Source organism: Lycium barbarum, chromosome 1 (assembly GCF_019175385.1).
Source record: "Lycium barbarum isolate Lr01 chromosome 1, ASM1917538v2, whole genome shotgun sequence".
NCBI lineage: Eukaryota > Viridiplantae > Streptophyta > Magnoliopsida > Solanales > Solanaceae > Lycium > Lycium barbarum.
Window position 1 is genome coordinate 16,804,908 of NC_083337.1, and position 19,178 is coordinate 16,824,085.

The window sequence follows — 19,178 nt, forward strand, 5'->3', positions numbered from 1 at the left end:
ACATTATCAGTCAATTTTAAACTTATTTCTTATGTTTTATTTTATGTGATTCGATTTGATTGCCTACGAAGCTTAAAGAAAAAAGACTTTTGCAGCATATGCTCATAACTATGTCAGACGAGTAATATTTATTCAGCTATAATATTTTTGAAACTTGTGATTTGAAAGATGTCATACCATTGATCATATTGCTATAAAAGTTTGTCATTGAGGACAAAACAACATATTTAATTTAAATTATTTTCAAACTTGAAAAAAGGTCATTCCTTTTTAAGTGGACTAAAGAAAATATGGTCTCACAAATTGGTATGGAGTGAAAATACTAATTAACTTATAATTTACATTGTTGTAGTAGGTAACCTTTATTATTTTCCAAATTACTAATTAATTCCATTTAATATGAGGAGTTATACGTAATTATCATTTATGTGATCAGATAGTATAAAAGTTCTTTTACATATCACTGTATAGCATGGTTTAATTGGTAACCTGCCAACGATTATCAGTGCCATGTTACAAGTAAACCTACACTGATATGCGATAGCCTAGATAATTAATGTAGCTCCAAAGGAACAAAAAGCGAAATTCTTATTCAAACATATCTACACATTCTGATTCAGAAAATTAGAATACTGCATCGATTGTCTTCTATTCACAAAAGTTCCCATTCTCTCTTGTCCAATGCTAGTCTTGGGTTCATTCTAATAGAATATCACCAGGCCAACAAAAAAGATACTAACCTATATATGTGACTTCTTCTCTTTTCTTTCTTTCCCCCCTCCTAATTAATTAACCCGTTACGTTTAGGAAATCAGCCTCGTATCTTATCGATAGCAATTCAGATCACCTCCACAAGCTTGTTTAACAGATAGTGCAAGCATTAGGATTCTCTTCCATGCTGTGGTGAACATGTTGGTAATATGTGTTCATAGGAGGATAATATGGCCTATAAGCAGCTGGTGGAAAAGGTTGTGGTTGTGGCAAAGGAATTATCTGCGGTTGTGGTTGTGGTTGAAGATGTAGTTGTGCTTTCTTCACTTCTTCCTTTTTGGTTGCTTCTTCCTTTTTTTCTTCTTCTTCTTCTTCTTCTTCTTTTTTAGGATCTTTTTTTGTTTCCTCTTTGGGTGGTTCCTCTTTCTTTGCTTCCTCCTTAGGTGGTTCCTCTTTCTTTGCTTCTTTGGGTGGTTCCTCTTGCTTTGGTTCTTCCTTAAGTGGCTCCTCCTCTTTCTTAATTTCTTCCTTCTTAGGTTCTTCTATTTTTGGTTTTTCTTTCTTCTCTGGCTCTTTAGCTGGTCCTACTATGAGTATCTCTGTCCACCAAAACTTACGTAATCTGCTCACTACGCTCACTGGATCAACGGTCCCAATGATGGTTAACTTCTTACCTTTCATATCCATCGAAATCTCATCGATTCCTACAAAATTTCAGCATACAATGCATTTGATTAATCTCATGGAAGAAGGAAGGAATAAACTTTAGGTACAAGCGTTTGTTTAACTGCTTTTGAGGCTTCTTAGACCACTCCTAGCAAAAGCACATGGATATAGACTCGTAGTAGTGAAATTCGCTTCAATTCATGCACCTAATTACTAACACCCCAAACCAAAAATACTACTGGTACTAGTAAACAATGTAAACGTAAAAGATAACTATTTTTTTTCATGTCAAGTAAATTTTTAGATTAGATAAGATAATCACACAATTCGATATAATATTAAAGTAAGCATAAAAGTCATGATTCAAATCTCATTGCAATCAAAAAAGATTATTTCATCCAAAAAGAATTAGATTCACGCTTGACGGGACATATTATGACATATAATAATTAAATAATTAAAAGTGTCTTTTTCTAATACCTTAAATTTTTAGATGAAATAATTACATACTTAACATTACTCCAACTTTATTGTTCAAGCTATTCATTCCACTACCAGGTATAGTTGGATAGCTGGAATCCTTCAACCCGTAAACAAAAGTCTTGAGTTTATGCCCGGAATTTGAAAAAAAAAAAAAACTTTCAATAATGAGCATATCACCCCTTAGGAAGTCTACCCAACGAAAATCCGTATGAATTGGACCGGTGTTGTTCAAGTTATTGAATGGTTAAAAGAAAATAGTTCTCTTTATGTTATTAGGCAAAGTCATAGTACTACTACTTGCCACCTGAAAATGTTAGTGGGGAACAGACGGTGGACCCACTTGACGTGGCGCCATGCTGGAATCAACTTTAGAAAACGGTAATGCTCTTTTTTCTCTATCCAAATTAGCGCAAATCAGAAATCAATTACCAGTAATGGAATAAAGAAACCCCATGAACCATCAAGTTGCCGAACCAGGATCATACCATTCACCTAACCTTTTTACCAGCAACCAATACTATTTCCAAATAATTTTTCCCTTATAATTAACTTAAAAAACTGCTAAATAAATAACATATTTTATATTTCAGTCAAGGATAAGCTACTCTCCCAGATCCCATTTTTGGGAATTTCACTTGGTATGTTGTGTTGTTGTTGATAAGCTAGCGCACGATTGGAACAGCAACATCATTTCTAGTCAAAAAAATAAATTTTCGGAGTTTCAAATACTAGATTTAATTTTTGTTACAAATTTGAAGTTTAGTTTTTAATATGTTTTGAATGAATTTATGTGTTCAAAAGCGGTAAAAAAAAACAAATACAACATGCAATTAATTATTAATAGTTACAAAATCTTGATTAGTGAAAAATGAAAACATAGAAGATAAAGGGGAAGTAGTAGTTTTAACACCTGAAAGAGCGGAGACTGTCTTCAAGGCCTTTCGCTTTTCTCTAGCATCTTGTAAATCCAGTTTGATAAGGATAAGCTTCTGGAGAAATAAGAGAGCCAAAAAGAAAAAAATTGAAATAGTAAAAATGAAATCAGTTCCACAAATTTAATTAAGCAAAAGATTAAAGAATGATGAGTTATCAACGAACTAAAAAATAATCCATGTAGATGACTTGGTCAATGCAAAAGATATACTAACATACATACTAACGAAACTATAAAAAAAAACATAATTTTAACCTTATATATATAATTTAATTTTTCAACGAAGAAAAATCTAGATGAACCTCTTGCACTATCTTAGCTTTGCCCGTGAACCTACCCTTAAAAAATGTAATTCCGAAAATAAAAAAAGTAAAACATACGAAATAAAAAAGATTCAACATCTACTATATATACATAATAAAAAGTTGATCTTACATATATAGAATAATTTTTCGACGAAAGAGATTCAGATGAACCCCTCGGATACTCTAGCTCCGCCATGAACATATACCCTTAAAAATTATATTCCGAAAATGGAAGAGGAAAAAGAAAGTTCATGTACATGTAAATGTATGCAAAGAAAAAAGCATGATCAAAGAGGAATAAAGAATCAAACCTTCATCTTTGAGTGAGACTTGGGTGAAATTAAAGAGCAGTCTCTCTCAGGATCAGAAACAAGAGAATGAGAATCTGAAGAATTAAACAACTACAAAGAGAGAAAATAAAGGAGGAAGAAGAAGAAATTAGGTGTCAGATATGATGAGAAAAAGACACTGAATATATGCTCTATATTTCGGTAAAGCTACTCATGAAAGTTGTTTTGAGGGGAGAAACCAACAGAATACAGTAACAACAAACTCTGAATCAAAACAAAATATGCAGAATAAGAGAGAAAAAAGAAAAACGTTGCAACTTGGATGATTGTGTATTTGTAGGGGCGGATCCAACCCTATAGATAAGAACCGGATTTATATGAATCCATGCAGAACATAAATTTATGTGAAAATTTATTAAAATTACGTAACGATAAATATGAACTCATAAGACAAGTGAGGGATGACTCAGTGGTTAAGCACCTCCACCCACGACCGGTAGGTCTTGGGTTCGAGTCACACTGGAGGGGAAGTGTGAAAACACTATAAATCCTCCTAAATGGGGTGGAAAAAAAAAAAAAAACTCATAACTTTAAAAAAGTAATGAGTTCAATATTAAAAAATATTAAAAACTCATAAAAGTTAAATATTAAATTCACCTTTGTATGCATGTTTGGGGAGGGGGGTGCTGGTGGGGGTGGAGGGATATGTATGACTGTATGAGGTTATGGGATTTGTAGGTACACTGAAAAGAAACGTGACAGCATGGAGATCTTAAACCAGCGGTAGTGGTAAAGTGTATAAAGAAGTTGTGCTTTTTTAGGGGGGGCAGTGATAAAAGGCCAACATGTCCATTGAAATCACAAAATTATTTTTGCCAATATTAGAATAATTAAATTACATGTAAATTACTTAGAAATGAAAATATCTAAAAGTTATTAACGAAGCTAGAACTAATCAAAATCAAAAGCCAATAGGAAGCTAGGAAATAATTTATCGACAAGGTTCATGAAATGTCATGCCAGAGTCTTATCACTTTATAAATTTCACGTCAAGAAATAAAAGTAATAAAATTATCGTTTCCCAACAAGTGTTAGAATTAATTAAACGACTCCTATACAGTACTATAATCGATTTTCTTTTTCTGATAAATAAAACATTTTATTACCAGTATGAAAATTAAGCACCAAAAAAAATGAAGTAACATTACCCTTCACTCTCTGGCATCAACTACTACATCCCATTCTAAACTAAAGGCAAGGTAAAGAAAGAGTCCGGAGCCTAAAGGGTATAAAAATACACGGTATTTATCAAAACGGAATGACCAAAAATTTATACACCAAAAGGGGTATATCGTGGGTTGATCCACGATATACCCCAATTTTTTTTTCATCTGATACCAAGTCAACGAAAAATAATAATAAAAAAAATAACTTGTATAACGTGGACTGATCCACGTTATACAATTTAAATTGTATAACGTGGATCAGTCCACGTTATACAATTAAAAAAAAAATTCAGCGTTTTACAAAATAGGAGTCCGGAACCAAAATGCCCGAAGTGCTTTTTCCATACTTAATTTGACTAACGATTAGTCGTTTGTCAAGACTCCGAAACGTCAATATTTTATCTAGAACCTGATATATTTTTCTGCGTACAATAATGTAGGCCCAATACATCAAGGATACGTAGACGTTCGGATAGTCATTTTAGGGGTTGAAAAGGTGCCCGAAGTAAGTTTTGTTTGAAAAAACTTAGTGATTTTTCCATACTTTGACCAACGATTAGTCGTGTGTCAAGACTCCGAAATGTCAATATTTTATATAGAACCTGATATTTTTTTCTGCGTACAATAATGTAAGCTCAATACATCAAGGATACGTAGACGTTCGGATAGTCATTTTAGGGGTTGAAAAGGTGCCCGAAGTAAGTTTTGTTTGAAAAAACTTAGTGATTTTTTCATACTTTGACCAACGATTAGTCGTGTGTCAAGACTCCGAAATGTCAATATTTTATATAGAACCTGATATTTTTTTCTGCGTATAATAATGTAGGCTCAATACATCAAGGATACGTAGACGTTCGAATCGTCATTTTAGGGGTTGAAAAGGTGTCCGAAGTAAGTTTTGTTTGAAAACTAGTTGTAAAGTGGTCAAACTTTAGATGGTCATAACTTTGCGCTCGGATGTCCTTTTTACGCGTTTTTTTTTTGAACTTGCATATTTTTTCGAGATCTACGCGGCCAAACCGCTTTGAAAAAACACCTTTTATCCCATTCAATTTCAAATTTCCCCCAAATTGGCATAAAATTTTCAGATTTATGTACTTATAAGATGATGATACATAATAGATTTCAACGTAAAAATCCCGGGGTAATGTAGCTGTGAATGTCAATTTCACTTCTGTGGTTTCAATTTTTTAAAATAAAGCTGACTAATTTTCTCGACATATAAAGTTGACTAAAATAACCTTATAGTCAGACACTAAGTTTTTTCAAACAAAACTTACTTCGGCTTCAGGAGCGCGGACTACAACTAGAAGGAGGAATGAAGTGTAGTACGTGCAAGCAAACAGGTCATAAAAGAATCGCTGCCCCGACAGAAATCAGTAGTTGTTGTTGCTTGTTGGTTTTTATGTTTTTTCTTAAGTTGTACGATCGTTGTTTCCTCATGTAATCTTCCAAGAATATATAACATGTCTTGTACCGTTTAATAGTTAGTATGTAATTTAACATTTACTACTCAGTTAATGTGTGACGTTTATTTAACTTATATTTTATTTTTTATTTCTGTTCGCATATATAACACATTTAATTATTGCATGTGTTAAAATATTTATTTGAGTTAATCATGCTTTAAAAAATAAAAAAATCAATAATTTTTTTTTTATTAAAAAACATAACCGAATATGATTTAAATTTAGGCAACGTCTTACCAAGTATTTGTTAAACGGGATAAAGATTTTAATTGTATAACGTGGACTGATCCACGTTATACAATATAAATTGTATAACGTGGATCAGTCCACGTTATACAGGTTATAATTGTATAACGTGGACTGATCCACGTTATACAATTAAATTTTTTTTTTTTAATTTTTCGTTGACTTGGTTGTCAGATGAAAAAAATTTGGGGGTATATCGTGGATCAACCCACGATATACCCCTTTTGATATATAAATTTTTGGTCATTCCATTTTGATAAATACCGTGTATTTTTGTACTCTTTAGGCTCCGGACTCGTAAAGAAATGACATTGGATAGAAATTCAGGACCCCAGCTTCCCTTTCAACTTCTGCTCTAAGAATATTAGCTCTGAAGCAGACTTCTTGTATTGTAATTTTAATAAGATAGAATACATAGATAAACACTTAAATCTAACATTCATTGTCAATTTGACACTTTAACTTTTCTAATGACCAAGTAGACATCTCGTTACTTGACTTAGATGTGCCTTGTGAACAATCCTATCGAGCAAACCTCATGTGTGAGCTACAGGCGCGAGTGACATGACAAAGTAACAAATACCAAAGTAACACATATAAAAACTTAAGAAAAAAGATATATTTAACCGTAAAAAAAAAAAAAAGAGCCCTAAACCCGAATCCCATCTTTATTCTTTTTCGTCCTTGCCCCCATTCCCCGGCTTCTTTCCCTCCCCCTTCCCCCATTCAAAGCTCTTCCCTCCTCTAACATAATCCTCATTTTATACAAATTTTGTTTTTAAAAGTTAACAAATGCATTTTCAGTTCTTTATTCCTATTGTGGTACAATAAATCACTACTAGAAAATAAGGAATTAGCGGCGGAAAAAGTTTGGTCACTCAATAGCAAAAATTCCATGCTAATCCCATTTAGTTACAGATTAACGACGAATTATAAGAAAATATAATTAGTTAGGAGATATTTAGCGACAGATTAGCTGGGAATTACCGACGAATTTCATAGCTAATTTCATGTTTTCTAATATTGAATACAATTAATTGGCTTAGTGTGATGGTGAACGATGTCCGTGATTAGTGTGGGGAAAAGATTGCTTCGGATGGCATCTTGGCAGTCCTCAGCTGCAACTGATGGAGTTTTAGACCAAAATTAGCTAGCCGTGTCTGTGACTCCGGTGAGAAAAAATGTCAATTAAATCAGGTCATATTCTAAGGTGGGACTGCCAGTGAAGTTTTGAGATTGGATTATTGGTATTACAATGGGTTGTTTAATGGGGTATTTGGTGTTGTCCTTGTTAGGGTGGCAACATAAAGGTGGTAATAAGATTGTGGCTTGGTTGTGATGGTGGCGGAAGGGTGGTGACAGCTCTGGCTTGATTTGGGCTGAAGAAAGTGGAGTCCAGATTTAATAATTAAAATAAAATAAAAATAAAAATATAACTTTAAGGGCCTTCACGCGCTAAAAATTGTGTGAATATCATATATTTTGCCATGCCAGCGTGAGGGATTCACGAGACACAAGTAGAAAGCTAAAGTGTCAAACTGACAGTGGTGGTCAAGTTTAAGTGTATTTGTGTCTTTTAACTTTAATAATATCCTTTTCATATCTGGATTTACCCAGGAACAATCTCATATTCCTTTCCTTCCATATGTGATGCCCACAGCTAACAACCGACATCCTAAAAATATCTGGACTTGATGACTTTCCTCTTTTGCTAGCAATCCACTCCAATTTAGCCTACCACTCCTCAGGCTGCCTGTTAACTCCTTTATCAAGCCAATAGTTTATTCCACACAAATTTTGAATTGGGGCATATGAAGAACAAAAGACTAAGAGTTTTCTGATCATGTGAGCACGAAAGATAGTCAATACTGGAAATCATGCCTCATCTCTGTCACGACCCAATTCCACAAAGTTACGCGGGCACCTAAATTTCCCACCTCGGTAGGCGAACCCTTATCCCAACATTCACAAAGACAACATAAATAGCAAAAAAAAGATTAAAGTAACGTAAGTCTGACATATGAATATATAATAAAATGTGGAAGTACATCAAAAACCACCACAGTATCTGGTCTGGTCATACAAGACCATCTAACTAAAATCTATAAGTCTGGAAATAATAATAATACATCAATAGTTTCAAATATGTCTCAGAATAGCAAAGTAAGACATGATAAAAGAAGAGTCTTCGGGTAGCGAAGCGTCCACATGCTCACCCTAAGAAGACTCGAATCAGCAGCCTAGAACTCTCAGCCATGAGGAGTAGATGTCGATCCCACCTGATACTCTGCATTCATAAAAGAATGCAATAAGTGCAGGTCAGTACAAAAATACATACTAGTAGGTATCATAGGCCGACTAAGAGTAGCTAAAATATAACAAGACATTAATGCAAGATAAACAGGTAAATCAACAAGGTATAAGTCAACACGAGCCAGTAACCAAGTACAAGTCATCACCTATGTTATAGCATCTAAACCCAATTGTGCCAAGTCTCAATACATCCAATCTGAAATCGAATATCATTACAATATCACAAGAAGCCAAGGTACAATGCAATGCAATAATGTATGAAATATGGATGCAATGCATATGCACCGATACACATGTACTCCGATGATGAAACATCACATCTCGGCAGCAACCCATGGGGGACCCGCGAAGTCCATGTACCAATCCTCACAATTCCAACAAAGACCTCGGCAATCGCTAGCAGCACTTATACCTCGATTCCGGGATAAACATCGGACATCGATCCTCACGTCACTCTCATCCAACTGAGCCCAGCTCATAACAGTGTTTTCTTGTATATCATCAATGTATCAACAATATATCATGAAGGATGAGAATGCGTGCAATGTATGAGTTCAATGTCAATAATCAATCAATCTCAACAGTGCTATACATTGACACACCAACAATATCAATAAAAAGGCTACATAAGATGCCACAATAATATCACAATCCTCATCTCAAAACAACAATAAATGAGGTACTACAATATCATCATCAATATATATCACTAGTCATCGACATCTACTATCTCCATGTGGCAACAAGCCAACAACAAATAGAAAACACAACGGGATGGCTAGCCCCAAATCATACAACAAGGCCTAACCTAAGGCAATATCTACCCAACTTTATACCCGAAGGTTTAAATTCATTCTCCGATAATATCGCCTAAATATATGCTTCGCTAATTGAAGTCTCACATAGGGTAAACCGTAAACTACCTGGAAGGCCGAACAGTAAAGTATCCAACAATCACACCTTAGTCTTTCCTTTCCTTCGAGCCTCGTGATAATGAAAGTCTAATAATATCCAAAATATGCAATTAGAATAAAAAAGAACATCAATCAAATCCTACTTCTATTCAAGACCCAAATCCCCAACCTATGGAATGGGTTTTATGAACTAGGAAGATGAAATTAGGGATCTAAGGGTCTCAACATGAAATTAACACTCTAGGTGATCAATTCTCATCAATTACAAGCTAAAATAAAGAAAAATTTACTTAAATTCGGATCCTAGGAAAACCCCCAAATTTGGGTATAAACCCTAACTTCCAATTCCATAAATTGGCCACTAATTAGGAAGAAATCATGCAATCATAGATTCTAGTCATCAATTCCATGCTTACTAGAGCTAACCCAACCAATAAATCAAGATTACAAAGCCTAGAATGAGGAACTCAATGAACCCTCTTATAATTCTTAAACTCTTAGTGAACTAACATGATAATAGAATCCTAAGGTGATTATGGAAAATGGAATAGCAAAGAAGATAGAAGGACTTACTACAAAGATTTTCCCCCCAAGAATCATCTTGAAATTCTCCCCACAACTCAGATTTTGGAATAATAAGGAATGAGGGATTTAGGGCTTTTAACACTTATTTAATGAAATTAACTACCCGTCACCCGCTTCCGCGACCAACATACCGCTTCGGCGGTCCCATGACCGCTACAGCGGTCCTATCATTTTACTTAGGCCCTTCAGCGGCAGGGTGACCGCTAAAGCAGTGCCGCTGCCGCGGTGCTGGTACCGCCATAGTGGGCACAAGACACCAGAAATCCCAAATTTTTCACAATCTCAACCAGAAATCCAGACTATCACTAGAGGCCATCTGCTCACTTACCATATATGCAGACATATATAAAAACAAGCTATGAATGCACTCGTAACCTCGAAATTCCCAACGGAGCGAGTCAACTCTCGATACCTCAACATCAACTTCTCAACCCAAGTCCCGAAATGCACCCGAGTGCATTGGGAATCGAACTAAATATACACACAAGTTCTAAAAGACCATCCGGAACTCTCAAAATCGACGGATTCCCGAAAAAGGTCCGTTTAACCAAAAGTCAACTTTGAGTCAACTCTTTTTCGCTTAAGGCCCAAATTTCCCAGAAAGTTACCCGAATGATATCCAAACACCACGAGAAGCATGTCAACGGTCCCTCTCAGGTCAAAAGTTAGCTAAACAAGCTCAGATAAGGGTCAAAAGTGCCAAAAAGACTATAACGACCAAACGGGTCGTTACAATCTTATGTGACGATCCGTTAGGTTGTTTTGGTTATTTTCTCATTTTTTCCTATTTTGACCTTGTGAACCCACCCCTTTAATTGTTTTCGGATTGTTGTGTGTGGGCATGGTTGGCACGATTCTGAAGGTGGTTGTAATCTCTTAAATTTGGAAATTTGCTAAGTTAAGGAATCTTTAAGTGTTGGGTTGACTTTAAGCATCATTGGGGGTATTGTGTCATTTTGGGATTTTTTTCAGTTTCATTAGCTTCAAAACATCAAATATAGGGTGTGTTAGTGTTCGGTTCAGTTCCCGAGGGCCTTGGGGGCATTTTGGTCATTTGGTTGGAAAGTTGGTTTTCGCCTGTTCGGGGTTGACTTGGTCAACAAGGGCTCTTCTGGGAATTTTGAGTGCGTGAGCGAGTTCATAGCGCATTTTTACATGTGCCTGCATATTTGGTTTGTGTAGGGGAGGTTCCGAGAGAGTCTCGGGATTTCGGTTGAGAGAGTAAAGAAACCAAATTCTTCTGGTGTTCGCGGAGGCATGAATGGGGTCCCCCCCTATGGACATACTCCAGTGAGAGGAGGCCCACAGAAGCAAAGGATAGATGGGTTGGCCTTGGTCCCCCCTACGAAGATTTTCCCGAAGGTGCGTTTGCGCAGCCGCGAGCTTAGCTCCGTCACTGCGAGCTTGGGATATTTTGTGGGAATGCGCTGTGGTGAGGTCTCTTTCGCCAGTGCGTGTTTTACGGTGTGAACTTGGGTATGCAAGTGCACAATTCGCTGAGGAGATTGTGGTTCTTTTAGTGTCTTCTCCCTTAAGTCTTTCATTCTAAAATCCTTAAGTTGAAGGGAATTCAAGGAAGAATCAGTGGGGAAGTCTCCTAACTCTATTTTATGATTATTTTCACGGTTAGAATCAAAACCCCATCCTTAGAATGCTGATTTTAAGATAAATATTGAAGGATTTTGGAGCCCCACCTAAGAATTTGGGGGTTTTAGAAATTGAGCATGAATTAGTGATTATTATTGGATGATTTTCAGTTTATCGGTTATATCATGTATGAGGAACGTGATTCTAGGATCAATTTACTATTTTTCCCTTTTGGGTTTGGAATCCTAATTTTAGGGCTTAATTTGGGGATTTTGGATTATGTAGCAATATGGGTGTTGTTGGATTCGTGTTCTAACATACAATCCACATTTGATTACACTTTGTTCATTTGGAGACTATGCAGAACGGCAACGGGCTCCGTGATTCAAGATTCGGCAATTCCTAGCATGTTGAGACCTTGAACTCTTTCTTAAATTTGTGTGTTGGTTAAAATGAATCTAATAAGAGGGAATTGGGGGAAAATTAACGGGGTTCTGAATACTCTTGAGGTGACGAGCACTAGTATCGAATATCGGTCATAATGCTATTGTTACACCTTGGGGGAAATTCATGTTATTCGGATGATGAGTAGAATACCATGAGCCTAGAGTGTACATGGAGCCCCTACAAGTAATAAAGGGTATTTATTAATTCTAATTAAGATTCCAAAGGCATTTGAGGCAAGAGAAGAAAGTTCATCGAAGAAAGTTAAGGTAGAGTCATGTTTGGGAGAGTTTCACATCATTTGAGTTGAGAATTTCTTAGCAGAAATTTGGGGAGAGATATAGAACCCCTTGTATGGTTAATGAAGTTTTATATAAATGCCAAGAAGGTTCCCTAAGGATTGGAGGTCAAACGAATCAAAGAGAGCATGATTCCGCAAAATCGGGCAAAATCGGGCAGTGTGCGCCCGCACACTGAGTGTGCTGAGCCACACACTGTGCGCCAACTCTCCAAATTGGGAGATATCACTGCCCAGAGCCTCCCCTAAGTGGTGGGGAGAGTGTACGACTGCACACTCAGTGTGCAAGGTCGCATACCCTCGGCTAACTTGATCGGGGGGGGTGAAAATGTTACCTTTTTAAATCCCAAATGACCCTAAGTTCATTTCTAACCTCTCTAGACACTTCCAAGGATTTATTGAAGGTTCCATACCACCTACACCCTTTCATAACCATCTAAAGAGAGAATCATCATTAATACCCCAAGGTAATCCAAGAAAGGTGATTGTTCTTGATTTCTTTCAAAGCTGGAGTGAATTTGGTCTTGAAGGGAGTTGAGCGAGGCGAGGTTCCTTGACCATAAGGTATGTTTTCCATCTTATTTGTATGGTTGCATGGGTGTAAAGGTTTAGTGACCCCTTAGAAAGGAAAATAATTAAAGTGGAGAAGCAATGGATGTCGTAGTGAGGAAGATGACTATGGTGCAAATTTGTAAAGGTGGTTTTGGTTGGAATTGATGCTAAATTGAATATAATTACTTGAATATGATATTACGGATGTTGATAGTATGATTTGGGAGTTTTTTTTATGATATGGTGAAAGTTAGTGAAATAGGGGAAATGCTGCCCAATTTTTGTTAGCTTGTAGTCGCTTTAGTTTAAACTTAAGCATGTTTCTAATGATCTAACCTTAGTACGAATTCTATTGTATATAGAATTGTGAGCTTGGAAGGAAAGCGTTTAGTCGATAAAGTTAAAAAGACGTAAATGTTATTAAGGCTAGTTCCCTTTCTTTCAAAGGCATGACTCCGATATTGCGATTTCCTATATATGGTTCCATGACCTTCTTACATCCCAAAAGTTGAAAGTTCATGATTATTAAGAGTTTCTTATGAGCTAGAGATGAGATATGTTCTACGATAATGATGATGATGATGATGATACTAATTCTAGAAAATTTCGAAGCTTATGAGATGATGTTATTATGAGCTTGATAATCTTATGTTATGATTTCATTGATGTTATTTCTTGTTGTAGTCTCACCTCATGATATTAGTTCCTTCAAGGTGAGACTTAGCGATGATGATTGTTCCATAATATAATCGGAGGTTACCGAACTTACGTCACTCCGATAGAGTTGTAGCTTTTACTTGAAATTCTCATGCATGCTTTATGTTTTGTATATATGAGTTTACACCGTACCTATTTGGCCAGGCAGACACCACTACGATGAGCGTAGTGGGCAGCTATGGTTACACCGTGCCTAGTTGGTCGGGCAGTCATCACTAGTTGGAGGCATATGATGGTTACCCTAGACGCGGGAGGCCCGGACGCGGGCTAAAGATGATCACACCATACCTACATGGTCGGGCAGCTTATATATATGTATATATGATATGATGCTACTTTAATGTGAAAATTAGCATGCATGACTCCGCTTTAAGAGGAAACCAGTTACAGGTTATCCCTTTACTTTATCTTCCCTCATTTCTTTGTTATGTTGATAGACATGCCTTACATACTCCGTACATTATTCATACTGACATCCTTTATTTTATGGATGCCGCGTTCATGCCCGCAGGTAGACAGGGGGACGGTCCAGACACCTAGGCGTTTCATCAACAGATATACAGGAGTACTCCACTACTCCGGAGTTGCCGCTTATTGGTATATTCTTTTGTGTACATATTGGGGCATGGAGGGGTCCTGTCCCGTCCTTATGACTTCAGTATTCTAGTTAGAGGAACATAGATACCTATGTGTGGGTAATAGAAGTTATGTGACCTCTTTAGTGTATATTTTGTACATCATTTTTGTAGCGTTATAGGCCTATGTATATATATGCATGTTTTTGGGAGATGTTTGGTGATCATTTCATAGTAAGTATTACTTTGAGAAGCTATATTTGTTTAGGTTGGGTGTGATAGCTAGCATGATAAGTGGTGCTCGGTAGCCAGCTTCGTTGTACCCGTCATAGTCCTCTGATTGGGTCGTGACAGTTATGGGTATTTGTGCAATTTCAATTGTATAGTTGGTCTGAATACCATGCTTTGGGCACTAGCTGATAGAATAGTATGATCCTTTGGATCTGTGATTGGGGTCCGATGCCCATACTTTATGTCTCTTAATATTATTGTCTATCTTGTTTGTTTGTAGGCATATCACTTATATATCCTTGTTAAAGTAAGAAGGAAGTAAAAAGGTAAAGCCTTTGTGATATTGTGAACATGAGGATGGATTCCATGCTTATATGATTATTCTTGACTTGATGTATGTAGCATCCCCTTTGAGAGGATACCACTTACGAAACAAAAGCTAATTTATGCCAAAAGATATTCACAAAAATATTTAATAGCGGAAATAGGCCCATGCGAAAAAGGGTTAAAAGTGCGACATTTTTTTCCATTGTACCCTCCGAAAAATTTCTCAGATGAAATACAATATCAGGGTATGAATTTAAAATGGTAATTACCTTCTCTAATAGTCAACACATTTAGGAAACTTCATTTTGAAATTAAATTTTCAAATCAACACCACTGCGGGTCCATAAGATACACGAAAGTCAAACTTGAGATTATCACAGAAACTAGTATCTTCCTTTGTACATAATTAAGGCAAAATGTAAACCCTGTACGTGGCATGATTTGGGTTAAAAGCACACCCTAAAATAGCAAAACAAGTCACCAAGTTCAAGCTACAAGCATATGGTCTTGTGTCCAACAAGCCTCCAAAATTTCATACATAAGTGTTACATATGGATCGTGTACAAGTCTCCAAAATTTTACAAGACCTAGATGCATATGCAAATGTGATCTTCACTAAGGCTCCCAAAAAGTCTACTCCAGATGGCCATCTTCAAATCTCTTCCTGCACATTACCTACGATAGAAAACAACTATCGCTAAGCATAAAGCTTTGTGGTGTATAAACTCTGGGCTTGGAGCCATTAGATTCTGCAATTCCCTTATCTATCGTAGATAGCTCAATGAGATAAAAATAAATTAAGTAACCAAGTATATCAAAAGTATCAAACACCAAACCTTGAAGAGTCTCAAAATATCGATATCAATATTCGAAGGCTCAAGTGTCAAGAAAGCTTATAATTCAATTCAAGAGAGTTTGTCAAATAACCAATTTCGCGCAATATGTACGTCATGCCATCACACCAAGAACAATCAATATCAAGATGGACCGAAGCCCCAAATCAAGAAGGGTCGTCACCCAATAGTCAAGAGAATCAAGAGCCATGTTGAAAATGGCTTTCCACTCGTACTCGAAAATGGACGAAAATCCATCATCAAGACGAAATGTAAATCCAAAGTCAAGATGGGCAAGATTCAAATCGAGAGGTATGTCGATATCGATGACAAAGTCACCGCAACAAGAAGGACAAAGTCCCAAGAAGAATGCAAAATGATCAAGCAATTCGTACAAGTGGGCGATTCAGCGAAATTTTTGCAATACTTGAGATAATAACCACACAACAAGTTCTACCACAACTCGAGGATTTCAAATCGTCTATGCCATAGACCAACCAAAGTCCACTTCGTCAAACAATTCCTCTTAGCTTGTACAAGAGCATATATACCTTAAATACACAATCAAATATCTACTTAAGTTCAATAGTTTCAGTACATCGAAATTAAACATGAAATCAGTGAAAATCAGCCTAAACTATCAAAACAGGAATTCTGGACAGTACTACTGCCTTGTACTGTCGCTCAGTTTCAAAGGGGTAAACGGCAAAAATAGACTTTGTGGCCTAAATGAAAGTTGTAGATATATCAAATTCAAATCACTCCTATATCAGTTTTGTACAAAAATATATGCTCAAAATACTAACAGCAGTACATGTAGGGTTTGCAAAACAAAAATCTGGGCAGCACCTGCCCTGTACTTCATCACCCCTTTTCGAGTAAATACAAGAAAAACTGGGTTTCGGAGCCTGAACGAAAGTTTTAGGGATATGAAATAGCTTTCTAGAACATCCTGAATCACTTAAAACTAATCTTTATACAAGGAGTTATGCTGAAAACACTCACAGTAGTCCAGTCCAAAAACGGGTTTGTAACTTACCTCAATCGTGTGGAGTTGTTTGGGGCTCAACCAAGGAAAGTCTCGATGATTGATTTAGTGGATGAATATTATGAGAGAAGGGAGGTTTTTGTGTCTTATTTCCTTGGAGAAAAACGAAATGGGGGGGGGGGGGGTGGTGGAGAGGATAAGAGCCAAAAGGATATATATCTTACTTGGGATAAGGATGAAAGGAAAATAATAATAAAATAAAATAAAAAGGGGGCTGCCAACTTTTATAAATATCTAGTCCATTTAATAAATTTACTAAGATAATCATAGTAGGAGTAGTTTGTATAACTACATCATAACACTTCAAACAAGTTTCAAATATTGTCAAGTTCACCTTCAGGAAGTGTAAAGTAAAATATACCCTTACTATCAAGATATGATAAATCAAAAATTCAAGTGTTCGCTAAAAAAAAAACTTTTGGAGTGTTACAACTCTCTCCCCCTTAAGAAATTTCGTCCCGAAATTTACCTTATGCTAATCTCGAAACAAATAGGGTTATTGAATTCGCATATCCTCTTCTCGCTCCCAGGTAGCCTCTTTGCCAGAATGATTTCTCCAAAGGACTTTTACTAATGGGATTTTCTTGTTTCTAAGCTCTTTTGTCTCATGCGCTAAGATTTGGATAGGTTCTTCTTCATATGTCAAGTCAGGGCTGACCTCAATGGATTCAATAGGAAGAACATGAGATGGATCTGAGCGATACCTTCTAAGCATAGAAACATGGAAGACATTGTGTATTTTATCTAACTCCGGTGGAAGAGCTAGTTTATATGGAACTGGACCAGCTCTCTCAAGTACTTCATATGGTCCAATAAATTGAGGACTAAGTTTTTCTTTTTGTCCAAACCTCATAATCTTCTTCCATGGAGAAACCTTTAAAAATACCTTATCTCACACTTGATGTTAAATTTCACACCTTTTAAGATCAGCATAAGACTTTTGTCTATCCGAGGCAATTTTTAGACGATCCTTGATGATTTTTACCTTATCTTCAGTTTGTTGCACAATCTCAGGACAAACCAATTTTCTTTCACCAACTTCACTCCAACAAAGAGGAGTTCTACACTTTCTCCCATATAAGGCTTCGTAGGGAGGCATGCCAATACTTGATTGGTAGCTATTATTGTAAGCGAACTCTATCAAGGCTAGGTGTCTGTCCCAACTACCCTAAAATTCCATAATTCAAGCTCGAAGCATATCTTCCAAGATTTGAATCACCCTCTCAGACTGGCCATCTGTCTGAGGATGGAAAGAAGTACTAAAGTTCAACCTAGTGCCTAAAGCTTCTTGCAAGCTAGTCCAGAATCTGGATGTAAACCTTGGGTGTCGGTCAGATACAATAGAAATAGGAACTTCATGCAGCCTCACAATCTCATTAATGTACAATTCTGCTAAACGTTCAAGTGGGCAGTCCATTTTGATGGCCAATAAATGAGCACTCTTAGTTAGCCTATCAACTATAACCCAAATTGCATCATGATTTCTTTAAGTGCGTGGAAGCCTAGTAACAAAATCCATAGTTATTCTTTCCCATTTCCACTCAGGTATCGATAAAGGTTGTAACAAACCAGTTGGGACTTGATGCTCGACTTTTATTTGTTGACAAACTAAGCATTTAGAAATAAATTCCGCAATGTCCTTCTTCATACCATTCCACCAGTAGTGTTCTTTGATGGTTTGGTACATTTTAGTACCTCCAGGATGCATTGCATATGGTGAAGTATGTGCTTCATTCAAAATTTATTTCCTCAAGTTGTCATCTTTAGGAACACATAACCTATTTTGATAAAATAGAACACCATCCTCCCTTAATTTAAAATTAAGCTTTCCTCCAGTTTGAACTTCTTTGATCAATTTCACAAGCTTCTTATCTAACTTATGTGCTTCTTTCACCTGTTCAAGTAGAACTGGCTTGACTTGCAAACTAGCAACAATAGAGCCATCAGAATTAAATGCAAGACAAGCATTCATGGCTCTTAATTTAAGAAACAAAGGAAAATGACTTAGAGATAAACTAGCAAAGGCTTTGCGACTTAGAGCATCTGCCACCACATTGGGTTTACCCGTATGATAATCAATCATCCAGTCATAATCTTTAATGAGTTCGAGCCATCTACGTTGTCTCAAATTCAACTCTTTCTGTGTACCCAAGTACTTCAAACTCTTGTGATCAGTAAATATGTGACACTTTTCGCCATATAAGTAATGCCTCCAAAGTTTCAAAGCAAACACTATTGCAGCGAGCTCAAGGTCATGAGTAGGATAGTTCAATTCATGTGGTTTCAATTTTCAAGAGGCATACACAACCACTTTCCCTTCCTGCATCGGGACACAACCCAAACCATGATGAGAAGCATCACTATATATCACATACTATTTCCCTTCAGTTGGTAGAGTAAGTATATGAGCTTGTGTCAATAAGG

The 19,178-nt window shown here is 36.5% G+C and overlaps 2 protein-coding genes across 5 annotated transcripts; both read right to left on the reverse strand.

The window, feature by feature from the left end:
- Window positions 1–570: 570 nt before the first annotated feature.
- LOC132632640 (heavy metal-associated isoprenylated plant protein 39-like) lies at window positions 571–4,095 on the reverse strand. Of its 4 annotated transcripts, XM_060348652.1 has the most exons (5): window positions 3,708–3,906; window positions 3,411–3,500; window positions 3,230–3,306; window positions 2,771–2,849; window positions 571–1,415 (listed from the first exon to the last, which is right to left on the reverse strand). In XM_060348652.1, the coding sequence occupies exons 3-5, from the start codon at window positions 3,299–3,301 to the stop codon at window positions 862–864; spliced, it is 705 nt and encodes a 234-aa protein (XP_060204635.1). In that variant the 5' UTR covers window positions 3,302–3,306; window positions 3,411–3,500; window positions 3,708–3,906; the 3' UTR covers window positions 571–861. The 4 variants fall into 4 exon arrangements, with proteins under 4 accessions (XP_060204635.1, XP_060204628.1, XP_060204655.1 ...); XM_060348645.1 differs by lacking the exons at window positions 3,230–3,306; window positions 3,708–3,906 and adding an exon at window positions 4,047–4,095; XM_060348672.1 differs by lacking the exon at window positions 3,230–3,306 and having other exon boundaries at window positions 3,708–3,902.
- Window positions 4,096–17,250: 13,155 nt separating this feature from the next.
- LOC132610152 (uncharacterized) lies at window positions 17,251–17,853 on the reverse strand. Its single transcript, XM_060324438.1, has 2 exons — window positions 17,740–17,853; window positions 17,251–17,628 (listed from the first exon to the last, which is right to left on the reverse strand). Exons 1-2 carry the CDS (start codon window positions 17,851–17,853, stop codon window positions 17,251–17,253), a joined length of 492 nt encoding a protein of 163 aa, XP_060180421.1.
- Between the last annotated feature and the right edge of the window lie 1,325 nt (window positions 17,854–19,178).

Coding starts and splice junctions, on each gene's coding strand:
- LOC132632640 (XM_060348645.1), bottom strand. Junction 2,850..3,410: donor AGTCTCACTCAAAGATGAAG/GTTTGATTCTTT, acceptor TTATTTCTCCAG/AAGCTTATCCTTATCAAACT. Junction 1,416..2,770: donor GACAGTCTCCGCTCTTTCAG/GTGTTAAAACTA, acceptor GAAATTTTGTAG/GAATCGATGAGATTTCGATG.
- LOC132610152 (XM_060324438.1), bottom strand. CDS start 17,853: ATGCCTCCCTACGAAGCCTTATATGGGAGAAAGTGTAGAACTCCTCTT. Junction 17,629..17,739: donor TGCAACAAACTGAAGATAAG/GTAAAAATCATC, acceptor GTATTTTTAAAG/GTTTCTCCATGGAAGAAGAT.